The sequence below is a fragment of the Benincasa hispida genome, chromosome 4, assembly GCF_027475165.1.
Source record: "Benincasa hispida cultivar pf3 chromosome 4, pf3_genome.v1.1, whole genome shotgun sequence".
NCBI classification, from domain to species: domain Eukaryota; kingdom Viridiplantae; phylum Streptophyta; class Magnoliopsida; order Cucurbitales; family Cucurbitaceae; genus Benincasa; species Benincasa hispida.
The window spans coordinates 68,076,930-68,103,851 of NC_143481.1; the positions used below are offsets into that span (position 1 = coordinate 68,076,930).

The window sequence follows — 26,922 nt, forward strand, 5'->3', positions numbered from 1 at the left end:
ATATTGTATATGTTGTTCATATTGTCAGTTAGTTCATGGCGGCTCCTTGGTCTATCCATTTTACTATTGTTCTTTACATTCTACGTTACGTTAAGGGCACTTTTGGCCATGTACTTCAGTTTTTCTCCCAGTTGTCCTTAGTTATCTAACTACTCTAATGCTGATTGGGCTGGTGACCCACAGATCATCGGTCTACCACATGTTACTGCTTCTACTTAGGCGATTCTCTCATCTCATGGCGAAGTAAGGAACAAACTATTGTCTCTCTCCAGCATAGAACTCGAATATTGTGCCCTTGTTGATGCTACTTTAGAGTTACTATGGCTTCGATAGTTACTTGTTGATATAGGTGTTCCCCAACAGTCTGCTACTATACTTTATTTGACAATCGCAGTGCAAGGGGAGATGTGATCGTCACAAAGATCACTTCGGAGCACAATATTGCTTATCCATTTATGAAGGCTTTCACAGCTAAAGTTTTTTAGGATTATCTGGAGAGTCTAGGTCATTATCTTGTCTAGGGAAAGTTGGAGTATTATGGGGCATAGAATATGCCCTAAGTTTATTTATTGTACTTTATATTGTATTTTGTACTATACACCGCACTCGCTTTAAGAGAAATGGGAGATTGTTGGATTTAGTATTCTAAATCTCGTGGATCTTGTAGTTTGTAATTTGTAAATACAAATTGGTTATTTAATAAAATAAGAAGTATTTTATTTGACATTTAAATTGCATTAACTCAATCCAATAAACTAAGATCCAAGGTTATTTATAGGGTAGTAGATGAATTTCTCTCTTAATAGTTTATTCTGGGTCTTAAACAATGAGGTTTCACTCTCTCATTGATCCGAGAGAGGTTAGTTTATAGTTGGACTATAAACATTTTGTTCATTAGAGGGATTAATGGTACTTAAGGAGTTGGATGTAGCAACAGGGGTAAAACGGTAATTTGACCTAGTTGTACTTATGAGCAATTCATGAAGGGTCAATTTATTGTTGATTGGTTATGTCCATGGACACTAAAATATATTTACAGTGCGAAGAGTACAACTGTAGATATTTAGTGTGGAGTGATCTGTAATTAATGAATATTGATTAATTTGTAGGTCTATAAGATCCCTTTACTAGCTTATTAAGGGTTAAATAAGAAGAAATTAATTTTGGATTAATTTAAATTGTTACAATTAAACAAGGGAATTAATTGTATAAGGTATAATTAATATAATTTACATAGATACGTTATAATAAAAAGTTAATTTTGAATGAGTCTCAAAATTATACTTTATTATATAAGAGATATGAATATTTGAATAAGATTCAAATATTATTTATATGAATAAGATTCATATAAAACTATAGGCTAAAACTAATATGAATGAGATTCATATTATTAGACTATAGGTAATGTAAAAGAATATTATTTGAATATGATTCAAATTAAAATAAATATGTTATATTTCATTTATTTATTAATTAATTTATGTTATTTATTTAATCATATATCAAAAATTATTTAATATATTTTTTTTATTATTAATTTAATAATATTAAGAATAAATCCCAGGGAGTTATTTTTTACGGGTGAGTGGGGAGTTAGTGAGTAATAAGTTCCTCTCCCTCTCTCACGTAGAACGTAAGAGTTTTTTTTTTTTTGCAGTTTTACATAACACGGTTTGTTGGATTTTTATATTAAAAAAAAAAATACTCTTTGGAAAAAAATACTCTCAAGCTCTCTATTAAATTCAATTTTCCTTCCCTTACCAAAATTGAAGAGTCCACACCTCTTTCGATTCTTATATTGAGAATAGCGAGGAAGAACAATTGGTGGTGTTCATTGTACATTGAGTTCAAGGGAGAATCCAACTATTTGTGACGCTCGTGAAAGTTCATTCTATGGAGAAAATCCTGTAGAAGACGGTCTTCAAAGGTTTGTTATTTTCTCCCTTAGCATTTAGGCTCGTTCTCAACTAGGAATAATAATGTTTAATGATGTCTGAGAATGTTTATAGCTACATGTAGAGACATTTTCTTGAGTTTATTCATTGGCATATTTACATATTTATAGTGATGCTACGTTTGTTACTTTACGATTCTATTGTCACTCACTGAGCTTTTAGCTCACAGAATTAATCTATTAATCATTTTGTAATTTAACATTGTTTATCCTGTGATTCTGTATTTTTTCTCTATTTTTGAGTTTCCAAAACGAATTACATTGGCACAAGGCATTCACTTGCTTTCGTTGAGGATTCAATTCCTTCAATACGTTTTGTACAAAATAGTTAATTAGTATAGTTTCTTATTCATTATTTACGGTTTTCCTTATTTGTATTCTCATTGGTGTATATATATACACTTGTATTCCTCCTTGCAGCCATGAGTGCCATAAACAATCCCAACATCGCCGAAGTTACATATAACCACATGTAATTTGGTAGAGGTAGGACGTTAGAAATAGTCTCATTCAACAACCACAAAAAAGAAGAGTAAGTAATCTCTAGAGAGAGCTTTGATTTTACTTATGTTCTTACCTAAACTATACAGGAGGGTACTGTCATGTCAGTACAAGGGTCTCTTATGTAGATCAACTTGAAAAGTAAGAGCAAACCAAGAGAAGTGAGCCAGAAGTCAAGCTCACGAAAGACCTACAACAACAATAAATGCGTACAAGATTCAAACACCAACAGAGTATAATACAAATCAATTAGTAATTACTGTAATTACACTTGATCAATCTGTAGATTAATCATGGTAGAAGGAAAATTTTGAAAACAGCTATACATCTAAATTGAAGGATGACTTTCATGATTATGGTCCATTCATAAATTATTTATTCATCATGCAAATCAATAATCACCCCTAAAATGAACAAAGGTGATACAATGTTCAACGATTATTTAAAATGTAATATCTATAAATACTAGTTTTTGTTATAAAATATATATATATATATATATATATATATTTATAAATATGTTCAAAAAAATAAAACTACTCATCCAAGCTCTTCGGACTTTTTCTCGACCTTGTGTGCCTAAGTTCGTCCACAATGGTACAAAACTACTTTCCAGGGTCCATAAGTACCTTTTTAACCAAACTTCGACCAAATTTTTAGTCATAGCAGACTTCCATTTGCAAAAATCCAAAGTTCGTCCTTTTCGGACTCTTTCTCGACCTTTTGTGCCTAAGTTCGTCCACAATGGTACAAAACTACATTTGGTAACCATTTTGTTTTTTGTTTTTGGTTTTTGAAAATTAAGTCTATTTCCTTCCCATTTCTTATAATGATTTGCATTTTTTTTAAGTACAATTGTTAAATTCTTAGCCAAATTTAAAAAACAAAAACACCTTTTTAAAAGCTACTTTTTTTAGTTTCCAAATTTTGACTTGGCTTTTAAACTATTGGTAAAAAGTAGATAACAAAGGAAGAAATTTGAAGGTGAAACTAGTATCTATAGGCTTAATTTTTTTAAAAAAACAAAATAGTTACACAACGAGACCTAATAATTTCAAAACTCGTGAGGCATCACATAGATTCAAAGCTCAAATATGTATCAAATTCTAAAAAAGTTGGCTTGAAATCTTCGTTATTTGCAATACAAAAGTTGAGCAAGAAGAACCAAAACAAGTAGTTATAATAATTTAGAAACCAAGTATATATATATATATATATTATTGTAGTTGAAATAGGAAACCATGGACTAACTAATATTTATTTGCCTCTATCTCCCATTTAATTCATTGGTCATGCCGCCATTTTTCAAACTTGGACCGCTTAGGCGATAGAAATGATATTGAAAATGAGATGAAATCTTCATTAAAAAAAATGCACCATGAGAAGCAGAAAAGGAAGTATAAGATAAAGAATGTTTAAGGGATAAGCAATGAAAACAGAAGGCAGAAGATTATGATGTAACATCATACAATGGTAATTAATTATTCTAACACACAAAGAAGGGTCAAAAAGAAAAACCATCTAGATGAGAATTAGGTTAGCAATCACAAAATCTAAAACTAGAGAAAGGGCATCCACAATATACCTGACAAGTTTTCATTGTTGGATTATAAAAGAAAATCGGTAAAAGCAGTAGATGTTAGAGAATATACAAATTTTCGAATTCACATCCAATGATTATCAAAAGACAATAATATTGTAAGGATCTCATTGAATAACTATTCCTAGAAATGCATTAAAAAAGTAAGTCGAAGATATCAATATCATATAAACTGTGTCTCTCAACGCTCAAGAGTTGAGAGAACCCAACAAACACTCAAGTTTTAGATCAAACAATACCATCTATATATTTGAATACATGGTCATTTAACTACTAGAGTGAACATTAAGGAAAGGTTGGGACAAAAAGTTAAGTTGCAAACTTTATGGAGTCATGAAGTCTAAAGTTGTGAACTCTATAGAGTTATGGAGTCTAAAAATTGTGAACTTTTTAGGCCCACAGTGTAAACAGTTAATAAAGTATTAAATTGATGTTTTTAGTAATGTGACCCACAAACTTCTTAAGCCAAACTTTAATTGCTTAAAAAGAACTTTAAAATGCTAAAAAGATTTCGAATACTTGAAAAATCATTCTACACGTCCTGAACCCCAAAATGAGCTAAAAAGCCACCAAATTTGGGTGGCTCATATCCCAAACAAGTGATGTTAGAAACCACACGTCATGTATGAAGGTCAACCGAAAGAGATGCGAGACTATGTGGCTTGAGAGACTTGACTCAAGGTAGCTAAGCCTTTCGAAATAGCACACGACTTGTCACTGAGCTCATGTCAAAAGCCTATAATCATATCGTTCTAATTTTATCAGATGTCCCCAAATGAACCATAATCATATCAAACAATGTGAGCAACAGTATATGGCCATTTCCCATTGGCCACAATCCTAACCTTTATCCTACAAATTACACTACAACCATATTGCAACAATTCACAAATGCCCTAATAAGTCGGCCGAGCTACAACTAATAAGTACCTATTATAATTAACAAGATCTCTGTTCTCCCTCATCTTCCAAATTAAATGAGAATTTATATTAGTATTACCTGAATTCTCTTCAAGATTTGTAGGATTGTCATTGACCGTCTCCAAAGAGGATCCAAGTAAGAAAGACTTTATAGCCATCAAAACAGAATCATTCTCATTGCTTTTAGATGTTGGCAAACAATTTATTCAGTCTATAGGATCTCTCATTTTTAACTCTCCCAATTGTTAGCTAAAACAAATCAAACCGGGGAAAAAAAAACAATCAGACTTCAGTGAATCGGATGAAGTTCTATTCTAACCTCGGAGCATTACATTAATAAATGAAGTTACATTACAAACTCTTACTATGTGCAAAAATCTATTAAGTCAACATAATTAATTATCATACTACACCATTCAACTACGTGAAATATCGTCAGAGACTCCAAGCAAATAATACATTGGAAAGTGAAGATAAATTACAAACTATTACTATGTGCAATATCCATGTAGTTAAGTCGTCAGAACTTAAGGAGCATACAAGGATGCAAGATTTCCTCGTAGGGCCTTTAATGGGATGCACCACTTCCTGAAAGATTTGTTAGCACAACAGATCAAGTAGCACTAGTATTGCATAGCTCTACTGCCTAGAAATCGGTGCCATCGGCATGGATGAAGATTGATTATAGAAATTACCATCTGGAGCCTGAAAACTCTGGTAAGAATTTGTTGGTATTGTGAAAGGAGACAACCCCGTCACTGGGGCTCCGACATTTGGATAGCCAGGCATCGCTAATGGTGGCAGTGATTGTGTCATACTGTAGCTGTAAGGTATGCTACTTACTGACCCTACATTCTGTGTGAACTGGGGCACAGGGAACTGTGCGACAGGAGGTAACGGAGGCATGGGCGGTGGAGATGATGATGGGGGAGGTGGAGGGTCAGAAGGAGTGTATTGTTGACTGGTGGACGAAGTGTTGAGTTGGAGAGACTCCGGATGTGGGAAGGAAGAGACTGGCGGTCGCTGAGGATTGGGAGGCAATGTGTAAGGCAACTGGTCATTCTCAAGTTTCGGCCTCTTCTCAGATGGATAATCGCCAGGTAACTCTTTATTTGGATTTCCAATTACGCCCTCTGATGCCAGAGAAGATAGGACGTAAGAGAGCATCTGAACCGAGGATGTCGATGCAGTTAGCTTCGCTGCCACTGCAGCAGCAGCAGACTTACGGGGATCTTCCTCACTAGGTCCAGGTTTTGTAGGAAAAGGTAATGAGCCTGCATACATTACTGGCGCCGATTGTTCTCTGTCCCTTGGTACAAGGCTGTGAGGTGCTATCGAGGTCTGAGCATCTTTTGATGCCTCCTCAGTCATAGGTTGCACATTTTCACCATTTAAAAACTGACGGCAGAGATTCTGAGTTTGTTCAGACTGAGAATGAGAAGCCTGTCAAAATACAAAGATGCAAGAAGAGATCACGAAGTATTGTTTGAAACAGGTCTCACGAAGGCATTAGTTAGGTTGCAGTTGGTAATAGGGATATTGACCAACCAACCAAATAAGGAAAATAAAGAGATTCCCAACCAAAGCCAAAAAGAGATTCCCAAAGGCTTTGTTTAATCTCCCCCTCGCCCCAAAACAAACATACATACACACACAAAAAATAAATAAAAAAAAAAAATAAAAACATTAAGACCCCATTTGGTGGCTGGTTTTTAAAAATTAAGTCTATTTCGTCTCAATTTTTTACCATGGTTTTCACATTTCTTAAGAATGAGAATTGAATTCTTAGCAAATTTCAAAAACAAAAATAAGTTTCTAAAACCTAAAACTTTTAGTTTTCAAAACTTAGCTTGGTTTTTTAAAACATTGGTAGAAATTAAATAACAAATCAAGAAATCTAGAAGTGGAAGAGGTGTTTATAGACTTAATTTTCAAAGATCAAGAACCAAAAACCAAATGGTTATCAAACTAAGCCTGAACTTTGCAGTTTTGGATATTTTATTTGGATCCGGAAACTCTGATTTTCTCCTCTCCCAGTTATGTTCTCTCTTCCCTATTTCTCTAATGTAACTTCCATCAATTTAGCAGTTCTTCTGTAAGATAGTCAGCAGGGAAAACAGTAAAAATATATTTGGACTGTCTCAAAAATTCCATAATTCCTCAATCCAAGGACTCCTACGAGAGTATCTAATCTATCCACACATCCAAAGAACTTGAGCGTTGGCCACCAACCCATAAAAACATCGGACAAGCCATGAGTGAATCTTATCCAGTAGTACATACAACAATTTTTTTATATCCATGAGCGCATGGATCAACTTGCATGTGTACTACATTTGGTTGCCAAAAAAGTCATATGATATTAAATCTTCGATAGTTATTGTGGCTTAAACTCCTCTCTTAAACCTTTACTGCTTACATAGCATGGAGAACATTTAAAATTCCCAGCAGGAGGGACCAACGTCTAGCAGCAAAATTGCAATGCAGGAACTAAAGCACATACCGCAAGCATTTGGGAGTTTAAATAGCTAAGGTTTCGATTTTCCTTCCTAGATGTACTTAACTAAAGGTATCCATAGCTCGGTAAAAAATGAAACTATTCAAGAAAGTGGATTTGAGACAGTGAAAGTCCCAGGTTAGTGTGCATGTAATTTTGACATTATCTCTTCAAAGATCGTGTTCAAATCACAAAACTACCATTTTTTAAAATATATTTCTCTTCACTCCTTACTTATGATCTTATGATTGGAAAGTGGAACTAGAAAAAAAAAATTAGAGTTATTTCAATGAAGATTAGCGTGACACAGATTCAAAGAGGGGAAGTCATTTTTTAGAAGAAAATGAAAATATGAATATACAACGAGGGGAAGGAGAAGTATCCCAGCGCCCAAAATGGAATTACAAAAGGATTTCCACATGGCCAAAAGTATAGGACAGGGGTTGTAATGGTTAGAGTGCCGAACTGCCAAAATATAAAGAAATAAAGATTGCACCGAATGGCCCCAAACTGTTGAGTTGAACAGTTCAGTTGGTTCGATTCGGCAGTTCGCCATTTGCGTTAAATCCAAACATGTTATCTTCATGTTGTTGGGCCTCCAGCCCTTGAAAGAGGAATGGGTGCCGGCACTGGGCTTGTGCCACTGAAACACAACTGCATTGTTTATAGTTCACATGAAAAAAAAGGCATTCACAGGTGTCTGACTCAAGACCCGAAAATTACAAGAGCGCATATATAGCCAATTGGACTGGTCACTTTATTCAATTATATTTTTTATTTTTAAAATAAATATTAAGTCTCAAGTATGTCCAGTCCAGCCTTGCCAAACCCAAAACCAACCGAATATAATAGGTTTTTCTTACATAAAAACCCAAACCAACAATGGAACCAACCAGCGGTTCTGGTCAGTTAAAGCAATTTTTTTTTAGTTTTTTGGTTTCTCTTGCACCACAAAGTAACTCTATAGTCAGTAAAAGGAGAGAGGTGTCTGCACCAAAATCTAGCCGTAGATACTAGATGCACTGTTTTCTCAAACAGAGGAAGACCTTGACGTATCTTTTTTATGTTTCTCCTTCAAACTAAGCATAAAGCTTTCTATAAAACGTATACAATTGTTCCCCAATCCACTAAACAGGGAATGAACTAATCAGCATAATATTCATCAACTCGGGAAGGTAGATACAAGAAACCCTAACTTGCTTTATATCAACTCACACATATTCAGTATGGTTCAAACAACACTATTATGAAAAGCCTATCCATGGATTAAATTTCTTTGCATTACCAAGGTTTGGTTGCGTATTCATTATAAAGGTTCGGTTAAGTATGAACTTTAAAATGGAAAAGAATAGAACTAGGCACGAATTTCAACTTGAGGCTAGGAAGGTTAGTTTCATGTTAAAAATTGAACCAATCCCACAAAACCAATGGAGTTTTCATATAGGGTCAATCTAAACCAAGTAATTAGAAAAATAAAGAAAATCATTGAACCCATCCAAGACAATGTGAAGCAGAAAAGCAAACCTGAAGTTGATTTCGGACTTGCTCCAATTTGAATTCCTGAAAATAAAAATTTTATTTAAAAAAAAAAGAATAAGAAAAAGAGAGAGAGAGAGAGAGAGATTTACTTCGAATAACCATGCCATTAATTTCCCAAAATACCTGTTCTTGAAGAGCCTCTCTCAGATGAGACACGAGGCTTGCCCTTGATGTTTCAATTGATGTTAATTGTTCGATGCAGTCCCTCAAAATGGTATGATGTCCCCGCAAATCATCTGCAATTGAAGATCCACGGTATTGCCCTGTGTATTTAAAGAAGAAGAACAACAACAAAACACATCAATCTTAAAGTTTAACTAAAACAAAACAAGCTAAGAAGGATGGATACAACACGGCAACGCATCTGTTTCTAGAATGTAGGACGCGGACGGCTAGGATATGTTTTTTAGAAAAAGAAAATATATGTATGTATACTAAAATGTTTGATACTTCAAAATTGAGAAGACACATAAATTTAACATGAGACCTCCGGACATAATTTCTTGGGCAAAATACACTTTTGGTCCGTGAGGTTGGAGGTTCTTTTATTTGGTCCATGAGTTTCAAAATAAGACACTTTAATTCTTGAGGTTTGGAAAATTGTTCTAACTTCTAAATGGTCCCTTGTTTAATTTGGCAGTTGAGCTAACAGGAAAGTGGCATGGTATGTTGAGGTGAGAAATTTTAAATGAGCTGACAAGTTTTTTTTTACTAATTCTATATTATTTTTATGGATTACATAGTTTTCTTTTCCTTCCACCTCTCCTTTAATCTCATTTTTTTTCCTCTCCCCAGCCTTCATCTTTTCACTCCATCTTCTCTAACGATGAGGTTGAGGTTGTTGGTATCAACAACATTGACACAAGCAAGGAGATTGTGGACAAGACCGACGTTGAAATCAGCAGAAACTACCAAAACCACTGAAAGTGATAGCTCCAAGGAGGTCAACAAAGAAGTTGTAGTAACAAGAAGCAAATTGAATCAAATTTCCTAAATCGCTTTCTAGGGTTGGTGGAATCGAATTTGGAAATCCCCAGTGCCATAAATTGATTTGAGATCATACTCAAAATCGTCGATGAAGGCGGCGGTGGAGGAGGAAGTCAATTCAACTATAGTGAGAAAAGGATTGTTGAATCATTGGGATTGAAGGGATGTTGAGTGGGAAGAAGACACATAAGAGCAATTGTAATAGACTGTGTTGGAAGGGAGGTGTTCGGTGGTCAAACATTGAAGCACAAAGCGTTTATAAGATTGTTCCAGAATCTCTTGACCATTCCATCAAATAAATGGAAGATTCATTAAACTGTGAAACGTTATCTTGCCATATTGTGATGCGCTTCCAATGCCAATAAAAAGTAACCCATCCAATGGTATTTAACATCCAGAAAATTGCCAAATAAAAGGTGTCCCAAACCGAAACATCATAAGTACCACCTCGTCCTAAGACCGTTGCAAGGAAAACTATAACTAAAATTCTTTTTATCCAGCACTTCTAGTTACTTCGCCTACTTATTATTATGGCGGAAATGAACGTGCTATTTTCAAATCGATTGATAGATAGCCTGATGTATCCTGATAGATCGAAAGAGTCAAAATGTCTCGACTTCTAACAAAGATACCTCAGCGAGATCCTGAGCGTTGTTTGGGAAGTCAAGAGAGCTTTAAGTGTGTCCAAGGATTTGTCATCCGATCCGGATGCATTCCAAATTCGAAAGGATAAGGCACCAACCCAAGCTGGAATTTTATAGTAAAAAAAGGAAAGAATTAAGCCACACTCTTAAAGAATTTGATCAAATTTCTTTTTCGCTCGCCTACACAAGGTGCAACAAAACAGGCCCAACAAATCAGGAACCCTCCTCGACACCCTTTCCAAGGTGTTAATACTTCCATGGATAACCAATCAAACAAAAAACCTAACATCCTTGGAAAATTTCACCTTTCACAACGAGGCAAAAACAAAATCACTCAAAGGAGAGAGATTAGTTAAGCAACGAGAAAAGGTGTTACCAGAGCAGCCTTCCTACAGACTAGGGTTCCAAATACGAATACCCTTTCTCCTTGGGCAACCACGAAACTCTCCAAACCCCAATGAAAGGGAGGACATGAACTAAGCCAAAATAGCCCCCACCCAACATTTTCCATAGAGGACAAGCAAAATAACCAGAAATAAGGCACAACAAGGAATTAACGGATTGGTGAGTGGTCTAGCTTCATGGGTGAGATTTTGGGGGCTTTATTAGTCATTAGTGCTAGAGGTTCATCACAGTTGGAAGTGGGACTTTTGGAATTGGTTTTGAAATTATGATCCATTTTTTAATCTATAAGGAGGAGGATATTGAGTATGGGGAAGAGTGAAGAGGGACGACAAGTTCGATGAAACTAACAAACTGGAGAAGACCTCGAGCAGAAGGATAAGGGAGAGAAAGAGGAAGAAGAAAGGAAAGAGAGGGAGGATAGGAGGGAAAGGAGAAAGGAAGAGAAAAGGAAGAAAAATCCACATAATCCATAAAAAAAAATATATAAAACTGGTAAAAGTATCAACTCATTTAAGTTTTGTCACCTCCACATACCAAGTCACTTTTTTGTTAGTCAACTAACGATCAAATTAATTGCGGAACCATTTAGAATCAATTATGAAATCTCAATGACTAAAGCATTCTTTTTGAAACCTCAAGGAGTAAATAGATATCTACCTCAAACCTCAAAGACCATGATCATATTTGTGCCCGACCCATGTCTCATGGGCATGGTCAAAAAGATAGTGTTTGTGCTTCCAAGAAAACAAGTAAAGAGAACAAACAACTAACAAGATTTATTTTTAAATTTTACATTGCATGAAAATGTAACAAGTTATGTAAGTTACCAAAAGGAGATGAGAACTAGGAACACTGAAATTATTATGGCTTGTAATACAACCCAAATAATATTCAAAAAGAAGAAAAAAAAAAAGAGTTAAAAAATGAATTTGTTCAATAATATCACCAAATTAATTTGTATTCTTACATCTAAATCTACAACCAGAGGTTTTTCTTTCGGACAGGAACCACATAACAGGTTATAGAAAAATAAAGGAATCCAAAAAAAAGGCACGAACAATCCTTTTCTGAAGAAGATGAAAGAGCAAATTTAGTGTGTGTGTGTGTGTGTATTGACTATCTAGAATACAAGGAACCCAACTTGACATTTATAGACCACAAAACAAAAAAGTAGTATTTTTCCCGAAATACTTGGCACTTCCAACTTCGATTGTTTCTTTTAACCCAACCACCCAAACAAAGTGCTAAAATTGAAAATAAAGACCTTTTTCCAATGATTCACGTGTTTGGTTTCTCAAAAACCAAAAATTCATTTTATATAAAATAAAATAATAATAATAAACCTTTTTCTGTGGTCCTGAGTCTGAAGTGGTCAGGTGGAGGACGGTACAAAAAAAACATCGCACCGACAGTTAATTAGTTCCCCAATCCAGAAACAAACTGTTCCCCAATCTTAGAAGTTCTACAGAGGAGAGAGCTGATATAATACTACTATGCAGCAAAAATAATTGTAAGCCCATCAACAATGTATAAATACCTGAATTGACATCAGTGCCAATTTCTTTGTCCAGTTTCTCAAGATAGCTAATAGAATTCCTGCATTTGCTTAATACTGCATCTTCATCAATCTCATTTCCATAAACAACTTGGTAACCAGAAACTATTTTATCCAATGATACACTGGCAGATTGTTTCTGTTGAAAAGAAAAATAAGAATAGGTGATTTAATGGTCAGACTATTCATGAACATAACTCAGACAAGATGAAAGAGAAATAATAACTTACCAGTTTACTGCTGAATGGCTTCCCATTTCGGCTACCAGTTTCCAAATGCTTCCCCATTATTTCTTCTTTAAGACTCTGTCCTCGAGATCCAAAAACTTTTCTCTCTTCCCAAATGCCAATCTATGAGTAAAATTAAAATAGGTATATAAACAAAATACTTGATAACAGAGTCCAGATAAAACAATAAAAAAAAAAATTCCACTTCAACATGTCAAGAATCAATAAATAAAAAAGAGTGACATGGAAAATTGTGAAGATTTGATTTTCATTGACAACTAACTTATTCCCAGGTTGAAGATCCATATTCAATAGTACTATCCATATTCAATAGTACTATGTCACACATTGGAGTTTAATTAGTAAAGGAGCTATAAAACATGTATGGGAAAGTTGGAATCAAGTATGCTACTTTTGCTGGAAGGAAAAATTAATGGGCAACGGATTAAATGGAAGAGGCCAGAAAATTGAGTATAAGTTAGCTACAAATGAAGAAGATGAAATTTACAAAGGCGGGGGAAGCCTCTAGCCTCAGTTACGAGAAGGTTCCAGTTAGCCAAAGTATCAGAAATTGAGTTATAAAAGGAATTACTAAGCTTACACCAAATAGCAAGAAAGGAGAGCAAAATTTTATCCTTGCCTCGAAAATTCTATGGTTTCCCTCAACCCACATCACCAAAGTAATAATAAAGTTGAGCCACAAAAGTTCGCCTCCTTGAAGGTGAGATGAAGAAGGAGAGAATCAATATTTGTTGTCATCATTGTCGTTTTGTGAGGTATTTGGATCAAGAAGAATAGGATTTTCAGAGAAATGGAGCGATCGGGTGATGATGTTGGAAATAGCTAAAATCAAAGGAGGCCACAAAGAAGCTCTCTAATAGACCAGAAAAAAAAATAGTGATAGACTATTTTGTGGTTCTTTTATATTCAGTTTCGCTCAGCTCAAGGAGAGGGTTCTAGATTTTATTATTTATACCAATATTTTCTTGTTTTTGGACAATCCCACGTACTTCCATGAATTGGAAATTTGGTTCATAAAACTTTCTAAATCTTAACATCTTTAAGTACATAAGCTATTTAACTTTAGCATAGAGATACATAATATCATATGGCATGCAATGAAGCCCACCTTTATCCTACAACATAATTTACATTGAAAAACTTGTTAGATGTTTATCCTAGGAAGGTTGCCAACTCATAATGGTCGTATGGACTGGATTAAATCCACAATGACAAGACGTCTATTCTTTTTTAACGCAGGAAATAACATCCATCTTTCCTTAAGAGTCCGATTTCGATTTAAAAAATTAATAATAGAAATAAAAATAAAACCCCACTAGAACTTATCCGGGGTGTACAGGGGGAGAAAATTAGAGATGGAATACCCTTAATATCAAATTTAAGTATCTAAGAAACAGTGTTAACAATATATAAGAATGCATCTTTAAATACACGTAGGGATTCCATTCCACATAGTACAAGAGACTTGAATACCAAGTATCCAATTAGATTTTCACCTAAGGACAGAAACATGCAAGATGGAGGTTCAAGAAATTTTATGCACGAGTAAAAAAAAAATGACAAAGGATAAGGATACATAGTAAGCATTGATGTACCAGTCGTAGGGCAGCATTTCTTCCAAATTCGTCTCCATTCCCAATTACATCACGAAGTGCATCAGGAAGGACTTTCCAAAATTCACCAACAAACTCTGAGCCTTTTCGCCTACTGTTCTGCAAAATATCATTAGCAAGATACAGATAGGCCAACCTCTGCTCACGTGGAGAACAATGAAACTGCTTATCCCATGTTTCTACAACTTGCTTGGCTTTGTTCATGTGAAATATACACCAGTGGGATAAAGCTTCATCACATTAAGGATCAAACTAATCAACCAAACAGACAACTGGACAAGTAATAAGGCACACACCAAGGAATTAGGCACTCTCTAATGCACTTTTAATGCCTCAAATAGTGGCTAGTTCCAATAACCTTATTTTCATCTTCTCATTTCATATATTTATAGTGTCATAGAAGCATACCAGAAATGGACTATTAGGTACCAGTACGGCAGTACCACAGGTCCACAGTTGACAGTACTATTCCATTATACCATTATACCATATAATATACATACACCGACATGGAAAAGAAGATGCAACTCAGAGGGGGAAAATCACAATAAGTCCTAAAAGACAAACTGAGAACATACATCCAAACCCCATCTTGTAAAAGCAAATGCAAAGGAATATTATCAGGACAGTTAGCCAAAGATACCAATGATGAAGAGAAGAAGAAGTTCTCCCAAAACATAAGATAATACAGGTAGCCTAATTAATACACTAATGGAAGCTAATCAATTTCCAAATGTGTAACAGTGAAAGTAATTCATTACAGATTCACTGGGTTGGGTTACACACAACAACATTAAACAAGTCCATTGTCACGCCAACTTCACCACAATAATGCTACCAAAGAAACAATGGGTGAAAAACACCAGAAAGGACCTAATACAGAATTCTGTCAACAAAACAAGAGAACTAAAGCAATAAATATCCATGAAAGTGATTTAGCCAAAAGAAGAGAATAATAAGAAATATTAATAATAGTAACTTGGACAAGACAGAGTACAAATTTCAAAGAGGATACTCTCAATGCTCGCCTGTGAGTTGTTGAGCCTGGCTAGCTTGTCTACCAAAATTTGTGGATTGAATGTACCACCCATTGATTTGGATAATTTTTTTGCAGAAATAACGTAGAATATGCAGGCCAATCTGTGTAAGGAAAAAAATGTTCAAAGAAAGGGGAATGAATGAAGAATATAATATATGCATGTTCTCTTACCTTCAGTATTTTGTAGCAGCAGTTGCTTATTCTTTTTCCCCTCTCAACAAAATCTCTCTCATAAAATAAATAAAGTAGATGTGTGATCTCAACATATTACTAAAACATAAAACATCAACTCAAATGTGATATTTACCGATATACAAGTACTAGACTTGGTGTATTTAAAATCTTGAGAAGACAACTTGGACATTTTTGGTACAACTTATAGTTTTAGTTGTTAAAAATATAGCCATTAATGTAAGAATAAGATAAATTTCTGGATTCTTTGTAACAATATCCCAATAATGCTTAGCCCCCCTTTTCCTAAAAGAAAAAACAGTGTATTCCAAGAAAAGATGCAGAAGAGAGGAGATGGAAAGATTGAAGCTATTCGGTGCAATTTACAATTTGAGTAATTAAAATCGGAGTTGTTGATGTAAGTAAGATAAATTTATGGATTTTTTTATAGCAATATCCCATACGTGCACAGTGTTAGTGCCACCTTTTTCAAAAAAGAAACAAAGCATTAACTCCAAAAGAAAATGCACAAGAAAGTTGAGGGAGGGTAAGAGCTACTTATGTGTGGTATCTAAACTTTTGGCTTTTAGGAGAATATCTTATGCAAGTTCAGAGTCAATTTCAATGATTGACATAAGTTTTCCTCAAAATTTAAACAAGCTCCTGTCCATATATGACTAAATTTTAGAATGCATATTTTAATCCACTACAGTTAAACTAATTCCAGCCAATTCTAAGAATAAATCAAAAACTAAATAATCATTCTTCCCTCCCACACAAAACAAAAAATTCAGACATCAAAAAACTGATAATGTAGCCGCAAGTCAAGATCTACTTTTGGAAACTGCCCTCCATCTCATCAAGTGAAAAAAAGAAAACACAAAAACAAAAAGATGCAAATAAGCTACAAAATAAAACAAAGCACTCGAAAGTAACAAGAAGAAAAAACAGCAAAATACTCGAAAGCAACAAAGTAAGAACGATCACGAGATAAATTCCATCCCCCATAGAACAACAATTCCAGAGCTCAACAACATAGACAAAGTAGAAGAAGAAAGAGAGGGTACCTGAAAAAGGGAATGTGGGTTAGAGAGAAAACAACTAAAAGGGGGCAAAATTAGGTGGTTGGAGGCCTTTCTCCATGGAAGAAAGGAGGGGAATTACAGGAAACGGTAAAAGGGTTAGCGAAAACAGAGAGGAAAGGGGGAATAGAAGGGAAAAGGAGGAAGTGAGGGAGTGTGTGAAGAAGAAGAAGAAAGCCCAGGAAGAGGAAGCGGGGAATTTGGAATCAGGGGGTGGCCTGGGGGGCTAAGATAAGATGGGCGGTATGGTTAAGTTTAGGAGTAATTTCGGCTGGACACGAGGTCGCTACAGTTTGGGCCGCACCGCACGGGTGTGGGAACTGGAAAGTGGTAGTGGGATGGAACTGATTTTGGCTCGGCGATTGTGAATCGGGTCGGGATTTGGCGCCGCTACTTGGGCGCGCCAGGTCTTCTCTCGCGCCTCCTTTCCTCACCTTTGTACTTTAGAATTTATAATTTTCTTAGGGTAAGATAATAATACACAGCAAGATTTGAACCTATGATCCGATAATAAAAACACATATATCCAATTATTGGAAAAATATCGGACTTGAAACTAATATGGAAGGTAATGGTCCCTTTTTTTAGTTGTCTTGTATTTTAGATTTGGTTTAAATCTTAGGATTTTTGCAATAGATAGTAGAATAAGAGAAAAAATCTAAAAATATATTACGTCTTTAAAATATTTACAAATATGTATAAGTTGACTAGTAAATTTTTGAACTTTTTTTTTAATTTTCAATTTTACCCTCCTTTGTCTTGCACACTTTTTTTTGTCTTTTTATTTTATTTCTTTTATTTGATTTTTGTTTCTTCCTTCCTTTTTTTCATTTTTCATTTTTTTTATTTTACTATTTCTTTTATCCGATTTTTGCTTCTTTTCTTTATTTTTTATTTTCTTTCATTTGCTTCTTTTTCCTTCTTTTTTAATTTTCTTTTCTTTCTTCCGTTGTTGCTTCTTCTCTTTCCTTTTTTTATTATTTTACTTTATTTTCTTTTTCTGATTTTATGCTTCTTCCCTTTCTTGTTTTTAAATTTTTCTTTCTTTTTTTCTATTTAATTTTCTTTCATTTCTTCCGTTTTTGCTTCTTCTCTTTCTCTTATTTTTAAAATTTTTCTTTTCTTTATTTGAATTTTTTTCCTCTTTCCTTTTTTTTCACAATAATTATGAGGCTAAGTTTCGTACCCAAGACTTGAAAGTACTCAATTCAAAGTATTAGCAGATATAACATAATGTAAAAAAAAAATTACAAATATGGCCAAATTTAAATAGTTTATCAGTAATAAACCATATTATTTGTAGGAATTCATCATTGATAAACCATGTCACTAGTAAGAATCTATCAACGATAAAAGTCTATCTGGCTATATTTGCAATTTTTTTAAATGATGTTATACTCTTGGTTATTATTCCTAAAAATACTACCAATTGCAATTACCCTAAATATAAATAGCAAATGAAAGTCTATTAGTGATAGGCACTAATATTTTCTACCATTGATAGCTTAATATTTGATTATATTTTCATAGTTAATAGCCACTTATCAAAATCTATCATTGATAGCCAACTTAGTGAATTTAATTAATAAAGTTGAATCTCGAACTAAAATGTAAGTGGAATGCCTAGAAGTTATCACTAATAGTATGTTTATCAGTGATAGAAGCTATCATCGAAAATAAAAGGGACTTATAAATGTTTAGGAATAACAAAAAAGGGGCAAAAAGGTATTTAGTGGTTATGATTGATAGAAGCTACTATTGATAGCATGTTACCAGTGATAGAAACTAATATTGATAACATGTTATCGATGATAGAAGCTATTCAATAACACGTTATCGGTGATAGAAGCTACCCGATAGCATGTTATCGGTGATAGAGAACTATCACTGATAACATGATATCAGTGAGATCATTAATAGCATCTTATCAATAATGTCATTAGTGGAATAAGTCATCACTAATAACCACAATATGAGTGATGTTAGCGATACCAATGATAGAACTTAAGTGATATCTATATATCGCAATTCTTTCAAAGATCCAGTTATAGAAATCTATCATTGATAACCTTAAGTGTAAGGTTGATTATAATTGATGAAAGTCTATCAGTGACAGCGACTGATAGCTACATCAATGATAACCACGATAAAAGATTATCAGTGATAGCTATGGTGGTAATCAAAGTTGTTGGTCTTCTTTCAAAGTTGATCACTATTTTTAAATCTATCATCGATAGCCTTATGTATCGATATTTCAAGATTGATTCCAATTGATGAAGGTGAATCAATGATAGCTACTGATAATTAATAGCAAATTAAAAGCTAATATTTTAAGATTGTATTAATTTTTCTCAATTTGAAAGCTATCGCTGATAGTAACTATCATCGATAGTAATTGATAAAAGCTATCAGCGATAGCTGCTATCAGTGATAGTTTTAAATTTGAGAAAATTGGAAATAAGTGAGCAAATGGTGGCTAGACATTAGTTTTTTAGCCTTTTACCATTTTTTTTTATCTATATATGCAATTATTTTATCCTTGTACTACATATTCTATTACTTTGAGTTTGAATTCTATTTCTGCAACTAGCCCTAAATCTTATTTTAGTCCTTAAACTTTGAATAATGTTTTATTTTAGTTCCAAAACTTTTAAAAATGTTTTTAGTACCTTACCTTGAATATTATTTATTTTACTCCCTAAACTTTTTAAATGTTCATGTTAGTAACTTTTAAAAAGTGTTCATTTTTTGTCACTGGTATATTAAGATTTTATTAACTTTGTAACAAAATGGCGAGATGACTTATTTTTTTAGATGACTAGACTACAAGATAAATTAGGTATGCCAAAAAGTCTAGAATTCATATTTGAATAAGGTGGCAAAGTGGGACAATTTAAAGGACATTTTTAGTTCACAATTTTGGTTACTCGGTATTTTGGCGTGTTAGTTATTGGTATTTTACTTCACTTTCATCTTGTTCAATGCATCTAGAGCGTAGGGATCTCTCTCACGTTCTTGTTGAAGAGTTGACATAATTTTATTAATATGGACTAAAATCAAAACTTTTTAAAAATTTAGGGACTAAAATGAACGTATTTGAAAGTTTATGAACCAAAATAGAACAAGATCCAAAGTTCATGGACTAAAATATGATTTAAACATTAAATTTTATATAAATTGTTTCTCTAATTTATCTATGAACATTTTTAAATTGTAACAAGAGAAACATTTTTTTACCCTAAACTTGACAGATTGTATTAGTTTTAACCCTAAACTTTTATTTTCATCCATTTAAACTTCAAATTTGTCATATTGTATCAATTTTAAACCTAAACTTTCAATTTCATCTACTATTCAAGTTTAAGATTTAAATTAATGGAATCAAATACTTAGAGGACGTTTGGTGCAAGAAGTTGATTATTATAATCCTAGATTATTATAGTCGGGTTATAATAATCTGTATGTTGGGGTGTATATTATTTTAGTTTGGATTATAATAATATGGGTTTGAGGTGTAAATTATTTCAATTTGAAAAAGATATAGTAAATACTGTAGCAAAAAATAAAAAATGATGGTAAATAGTAAATAGTGTTGAATGTAGCTAATTGGGGGTTTTAAAGTAGTATTTGCTGTAATCAAAGGTGGTTATTATATCTTAAGATAATCCTTACCCCAAATGGCCCATTAGGATTACAATACATACACCCTATCAAGTTTAAAGTAAAAACTAATGTTTCCTTGTTTTCACAGACCAAACAAGGGGTGAGATTAAATCCATCTCATTCTCACCCATAGATCAAATAACTCTTATTTTTATTTTTTAGTACAATTGGAGGTAGGAGGATTCGAACCACTGATCTCATAGTTACTATCACATTCACATGTCAATTGAATTATGCTCGATTCGATGATCAAATTGAATTATGCTCGATTCGATGACCAAATAACCTCTCTTGTTATAAAATTTATTTGATCGTGTATGTGATTAATAGTTTTATGTGCACTATTTTATATCTATAGATACTGATATTTGCACCCTTAGAAAGCATAGGTCTTCATTTTCTTTTTTTCTTTTTCAATAGTATACTAGATAAATTTAAACTACGAATGTTTTGATCGCTAACCCAGATTATATGTGAGTTATTCTTGCTCTGGTAGCATGAGGTTTCTCTTAGCCCATCTATTCCTTTGATTTTTATTTTAAATGTAGTTAATTAGTTAACTATATTGAATATAGTTAAATAGATGTTTAATTAATTGATATTGGTTTACTATAATTAATACAACTAATTATTTAGCTAGAATAAATCGATAACTATTTTATTAAAAATATATACTTATTTCAATTTCACAAATAAAAGCTTATCAAATTAATGCAAGTATTGATTAATTAGTTTATTGTGTTTACTTATTTATCTTATTCATTCACATCCATATGTATCGTTAATTTGGTTTCTCTATTTTGTTGGTTTTCTAACTATCTTAGATGCTTGGATTGTTTTGTCTCTCGATAAGTATTGTAGACCAATAAATAATAATGAACAAATTTAAGATATTTCAGCATCATTAATTTTTTTTTGCAATTTTGAATATAAAATAATTTTTTTTTAGTTAACTAGTGTAAACGGGAGATTCGAATATCTCACATTAAGGATATTATACTTAAACCAGTTGAATTATGTCCACGTGTTAGCTTGTCAAGGATTTTATGCAGTCTCATTTTCCCGTATAACCGTGTTTTACTTTTTCGAGATGGTTAGCATCTAGTTGCAAGTCTGATGTTTACAACTTTTTTCCTTTTGTCGATGGTTGGCGTGATTTTTTTAGTACAATTGAGACAGGGGATTCGAATCACATATTCTCATAGTTCTTAACACATTTGTATGTCAATTTAGTTATGTTCAATTTAATGAGGAAAAAAATCTGGCGAATTATGTTCATATTCCTATTAAAGTAATTTTATGCGTGAATACACATTTCGGAGAAACATATTTGGAATGTAAATGGTTCATTATTGAGTTTCTTGTTGTTTTATTTAATTTCTTAAAACATGCTTTATTTGTTCGATTGTTTTTCTTTTTTTCCTTTTTTTTCTTCATAAAGTGTGAAGTATAAACATTTTATGCCACGATAATCATGAAACTTAACTCTTTATATGAGGTTCGATTCCTCCTCATACATATTATCAAAAAAATGCATGTTTTTTTTTGTGTGTGGAAAAGATCGAACTTCTGACATAAAAAACGGTAGTATAAGCTTTGGCATAAAACTTACATTTGCATTTTCTTATGTATGTATGTATTGCGGCATGTATAGGTATTTATTAGTCTTAAATCACCAATTGATCCAAAAGTTTAAGCTAGTGGGTGAAACAAATTTAATTTCATATCATTTAATACTTGAACAAATGACCTCCCTGAACCATCTGCTCTATATCATCTTCAATCATCAACTGACCCAAAAGCTTAAATTAGTGAGTGAAAACAAATTTAATTTATATCATACAATTATGGAGTCCAGTGATCTTGCCTCAAGACTACTTTAAGGAACAATTAACTATTGTAACCATCGAGTAAAGACTCGTGAGATCATCCTTAGGAAGTTAAATTATTAATTACTAATTTTTTATTTAAAAAATTAAGCTTATAAATCCTAATATGTTTTATAATCAACCATATAATGTTTATAAATGTTTTAAAAATAAAGTGAAAGCTGAATATGTATATATATAGTTGTCAATTTTCTTTTTTCTTTTTTCTTTTCTTTTTTTCTTTTAAATGCAAATATTTCATGTGTCCCACTAAAAAGAAGAGTTAAAAATCACTTATAGTCCCTAAATTTTCATAGATTAACGATTTAATCCATGAACTATAATTTGTAATAATTTAATTCCTATATTTTCAATTTTGTAACAATTTAGTCCTCTAAAACTTTAAGTCTAATATTTTAGTCTTTGTACTTTAAAATTTGAAATGACTTAGTTTCTTATGGGTAGAATTAGTGTTAATGTTTAATGAAATTTTTTGCATATAAATAAATCAATAAACTAATTAGAGACTCAATATTTTTACAATAAACAAATTCTACGTCATAAAATAATAAAAATTGATTCTAATTTTGAAGAAACTTTGTAATAATTTAATAATTAAATTGTTACAAAATTAAAGGAGTATCCGACTAAATTTTTACGAATCCAAATTTAGGAATGGACTAAATTGTTAGTTTCATAAAAATTTAAAAACCAAACCCATTTTACCTTGTTGAAAAGGTGTGAATAAAATAACATAAACAAAATTCTAAAAGTGAAATGGTTATATATCAAAAGAATGCCAAATAATTATTTAATTAATACACTAATAATTGAATCCACCGAGAGACATTATATATAGAAATCTCCGATTGGATCAGGTCAATTAAACTATACAAAATTACAATTACAAAACGAACAAAATAACAAAACAGAAGCGAAGAACAAAACGCCGATCAAGGAACTAATTGCACAGAGCTATTATATCAAGACGATCATATCGCCTCAATTAATGCATTTAGTAGAGTTCTTAGAATTAGCATTACTTGGATGAATCTTCATTTTCCTCAAGAGCCAGCTGGATCGTTGTTTGGCTTCGCAATTAGGGCTCGAATCAGCACTGATTTTCTTCGCATTTTCTCGTTCTTCTTCCTTCTTCAATTTCTCGTGGTTAATTTTCCTCATTACGTAGGCTTCGGCAAGAGAGTAGTTATTCATGGCGGCTGGAGATGGAGGATTTTGGAGAATGTGGTTTAGCTAGGGAAAGGAAATTTTGAAATGGTTGAGAATGGAAATCAGGGGGGAATTTATAGAGGGGGGAACTTGGAAAATGCTTGGAAGGCAAGAAAAAGGGAGAGAAGAGAAGAGGAAGAAGAGAGTGGTGAAAGGGAGGTTTGTAGGTTTGTTGAAAATGGGAAAGCCGAATTGGCGGCTACGGGTTCAAGTGGAGCGGCAAAAATGACATTGGCTTTTCTTTTTCGACTTGCTCACCAAGCAAAACAATACACGACAAAGCTGCCTGGCGCCTACTTCTTGGACCTACGCTTGTTGGTTTAAGAAAGAATATCAACCGTGTTTACATTAAAAGAAAATGTGAAATAAAGAAGGAAAAATGGTAACATGTACGGATGAAGTAATGGAAGGTGGTCTTCTTATAAGATGTGATTTTACCGATTCAACTCTAAGATACACCCCTTGCTCCTGCCAATATGAATTTACTCAATCCTCGATAGCTCGTCACACATTACTTGATGCACTGTCACTATGGTCACTCAATATGGCTACAATCGACACATGTATACTCGATCATATCCACGTCATACTCGATGCTCAATTACTTTATACTAGATTATTTTGAATTATTCATGTCGTCGAAACCTGATTTGTAGTTAATGTTCATGTACGGACATACACAAATTGAGGAATTTTCTTACAATATACGTGATTCTTTCAAATCAATTTTTTGAAATATGAAGTAATTTTTTTTTATTAACTAAGTGAAGAAACTTGTATGAAGAGAACCTTAAGCGGAAGCAGATCGATCAAATTTCATTAGTTATTGGAAACAAAGTTTACAGTAAACATACGAGAAATACAAAAAAGTTTTGTAAGATCCCTTCCTCTCCTCCATTCTCCTCTCTCAATTTTCCTCTCTTTACCAAAATAGTCAGAGCCTACAAACTCCTGGGTTCTCATCCCAGAGAATACTAAAGTTTCTTTCGTGGTGGTGCCCAATTGGAGATCAAGAATTTTTCCAGTGAAGATTAGATCTTCAAAGGTGAGGGGTTTTTTTAACCAATTTTATTCTTCCGTTCTTTTGGTTTTTGCATGCTGTAAAATCCGTTTTTTAAATGCACATTTTTTGTTCTTCTCCGTAAAATCTAAATTCTGTAATTTTGGAAATTAGGATGATTCGCTTCCACTCAAGGACCAGGTTCCTTAAAAAACATTTATGCACACGACAGAATATACATTCATTTAAAACATTCCTTATGGTTTCATATCAACGCATGGTGCCTTGTAAAACATTATGCATGCTATAAAATTCCTTGATAAAACTGTATCATGCTATAACCATGGCATCGGCTTACTGAAAATCGCATGCTAAATTCATAAATAACTTTCTCATTTGACACAGGGATCATGCGATCAACATTTGTTTAGAGCATGCATCCATTAAAACATATTATGAAAACTTCATTTAAACTGCCTATGCGATAAAACATTCATAAAAACTATCTTTGAAAAAACAATGATTAAAACTTGTCACTCATTGTCTTAAGTTATTTATTCAAGGGGTCTGTAAGTCTTTCTTACTTGCGTCTGCCTTGTAATAAAAAAGATCCCTCGGTTAGTTACATTAGTTCTCTTTTGAGCTTAACATAATACTTAACTTAACATTATTGCATATTTTCATCACATCATTATTGAGTTCATTGCATCCCTTAAACTTAGCCATCTTACATCTTTCCTGCTAGAGAATGTCTACCCTCTCTATGGGTGTTCTATGGTCACAAAGACACACCCTTCTATGCCTATGCATCAAACAACCCTTGCATGCCATACTTCACGCCTATGTGCGTTGTCGCACACCTTGACAAACCAGTTGCTTGCTTACTCTTCATATGCAGCTGTCTACTTATTCATCCATAACATTAATTCAGATTTCAACTTTTAAAAATTCATAGTTCTTTTTTTAGCCATTTATTAACTAAATCTCCTTTTATTAAAACTTGCTAAAGAATTTTTAGCTCTCTCACCTTAGAATTTGAGCATCAAAACCTTTTGATTCCACTGGATAAACTTCTCAAGTCTCCTTAAACTTGTTCAGAATTTCTTCAGCACTTTCAATACCTTAACAAACACTCGCACTTCTCTTGAGCGTAAGGAAATTTGGCAAAACAGTCTCTTTCTTTGCTAAGCCTATTTGTACTTAGGATTTGCATGGTAAGTTTGCTTAATTAAGTGTCACTTGTCCATTAATCCTTAGTTAACCCTCTCTAAAGCTGCCACTTAGCCCACTAACAAGTTATTGATGAAGGGATTGGAATTCCCCCCAATGGAAGCAATTGGACGCATCAATCTCTGAATATCATTTTACAGAATACACAGAATTCAAAGTGACGGAAACCATGGAAAAACACAAATCTAAGCATGCTTTCTATAGTTCAAATAGAGAGGAAAGGATTAAGAAATCACATACCATTGAAGACTAAATCTTCACATTCCTTTACAATTCAAGTCGTCTTCTTCTAATCTCACGAACTCAGCATCCACTAATTCAACGAATAGGAATGGACATAATCAAGGGGTCTTCCCCATTCTTCTTAGGGATGAGAATCGTACAAAAGTGTGGGCTTGCATTCAATCTTGGCGTGAGGGAAGGAGAAGATAATTGAGAGTTTTTTTTCTCTGTGAAATTCACAGAGAGAAGGAGAACCAAAGAGAGACACAGAGAGAGAACTTTCTCTCTATTCCAAATTGTTACGTGTGGGGTGAGGGAGTTATAACTCCCTCCCCTTTATTTTTAATAAATTCAAATTTAAAAAATCAATTATATATATATATATATATATATATATATATTAACAACATAATATATATAATATATATTTAAACTATATGTTATATCACATATAACATAAACTATACTTTATTATTCTCTCAAATAACCTTAGGTATTGATATGAATCAAATTCATATTTATTTTAACCTATAGTTTTTTAGATGAATCACATTCATATAAATAATAATTGAATCATATTCAAATTATAACACATCTCAATAAAATATATAAATTTAATATGAATCATATTCATATTAATTTTAACATATAGTTCTTATATAAATCATATTCATATAATTAATATTTGAATCATATTCAAACATTTATTTTTCTCATAAAACTATATAAATTTAATATGAATCATATTCATATAATTAATATTTGAATCATATTCAAATATTTATTTCTTTCATAAAAATGTATCAACATATATTATATTATATTATATATCAATATACATTATTTAACCGTATCTTATAAAATTTATTCCCTTTAATTAATTTGAACAATTCAAATTAAACCAAAATAATTTGATTCCCATCAGTCCTCATTGAGCTAACAAGGGGACC

At 32.9% G+C, this 26,922-nt stretch overlaps 1 protein-coding gene across 2 annotated transcripts; it reads right to left on the bottom strand.

The window, feature by feature from the left end:
• Positions 1 to 5,286: 5,286 nt before the first annotated feature.
• LOC120075433 (ENTH/VHS family protein) lies at positions 5,287 to 17,278 on the bottom strand. 2 transcript variants are annotated; one of them, XM_090313287.1, is made up of 9 exons: positions 16,745 to 16,982; positions 15,678 to 16,532; positions 15,483 to 15,607; positions 14,450 to 14,697; positions 12,837 to 12,956; positions 12,589 to 12,745; positions 9,139 to 9,278; positions 9,001 to 9,036; positions 5,287 to 6,422 (listed from the first exon to the last, which is right to left on the bottom strand). In XM_090313287.1, the coding sequence occupies exons 3-9, from the start codon at positions 15,556 to 15,558 to the stop codon at positions 5,619 to 5,621; spliced, it is 1,581 nt and encodes a 526-aa protein (XP_090169413.1). In that variant the 5' UTR covers positions 15,559 to 15,607; positions 15,678 to 16,532; positions 16,745 to 16,982; the 3' UTR covers positions 5,287 to 5,618. The 2 variants fall into 2 exon arrangements, with proteins under 2 accessions (XP_090169413.1, XP_038884747.1); XM_039028819.2 differs by lacking the exon at positions 15,678 to 16,532 and having other exon boundaries at positions 16,745 to 17,278.
• Positions 17,279 to 26,922: the final 9,644 nt, after the last annotated feature.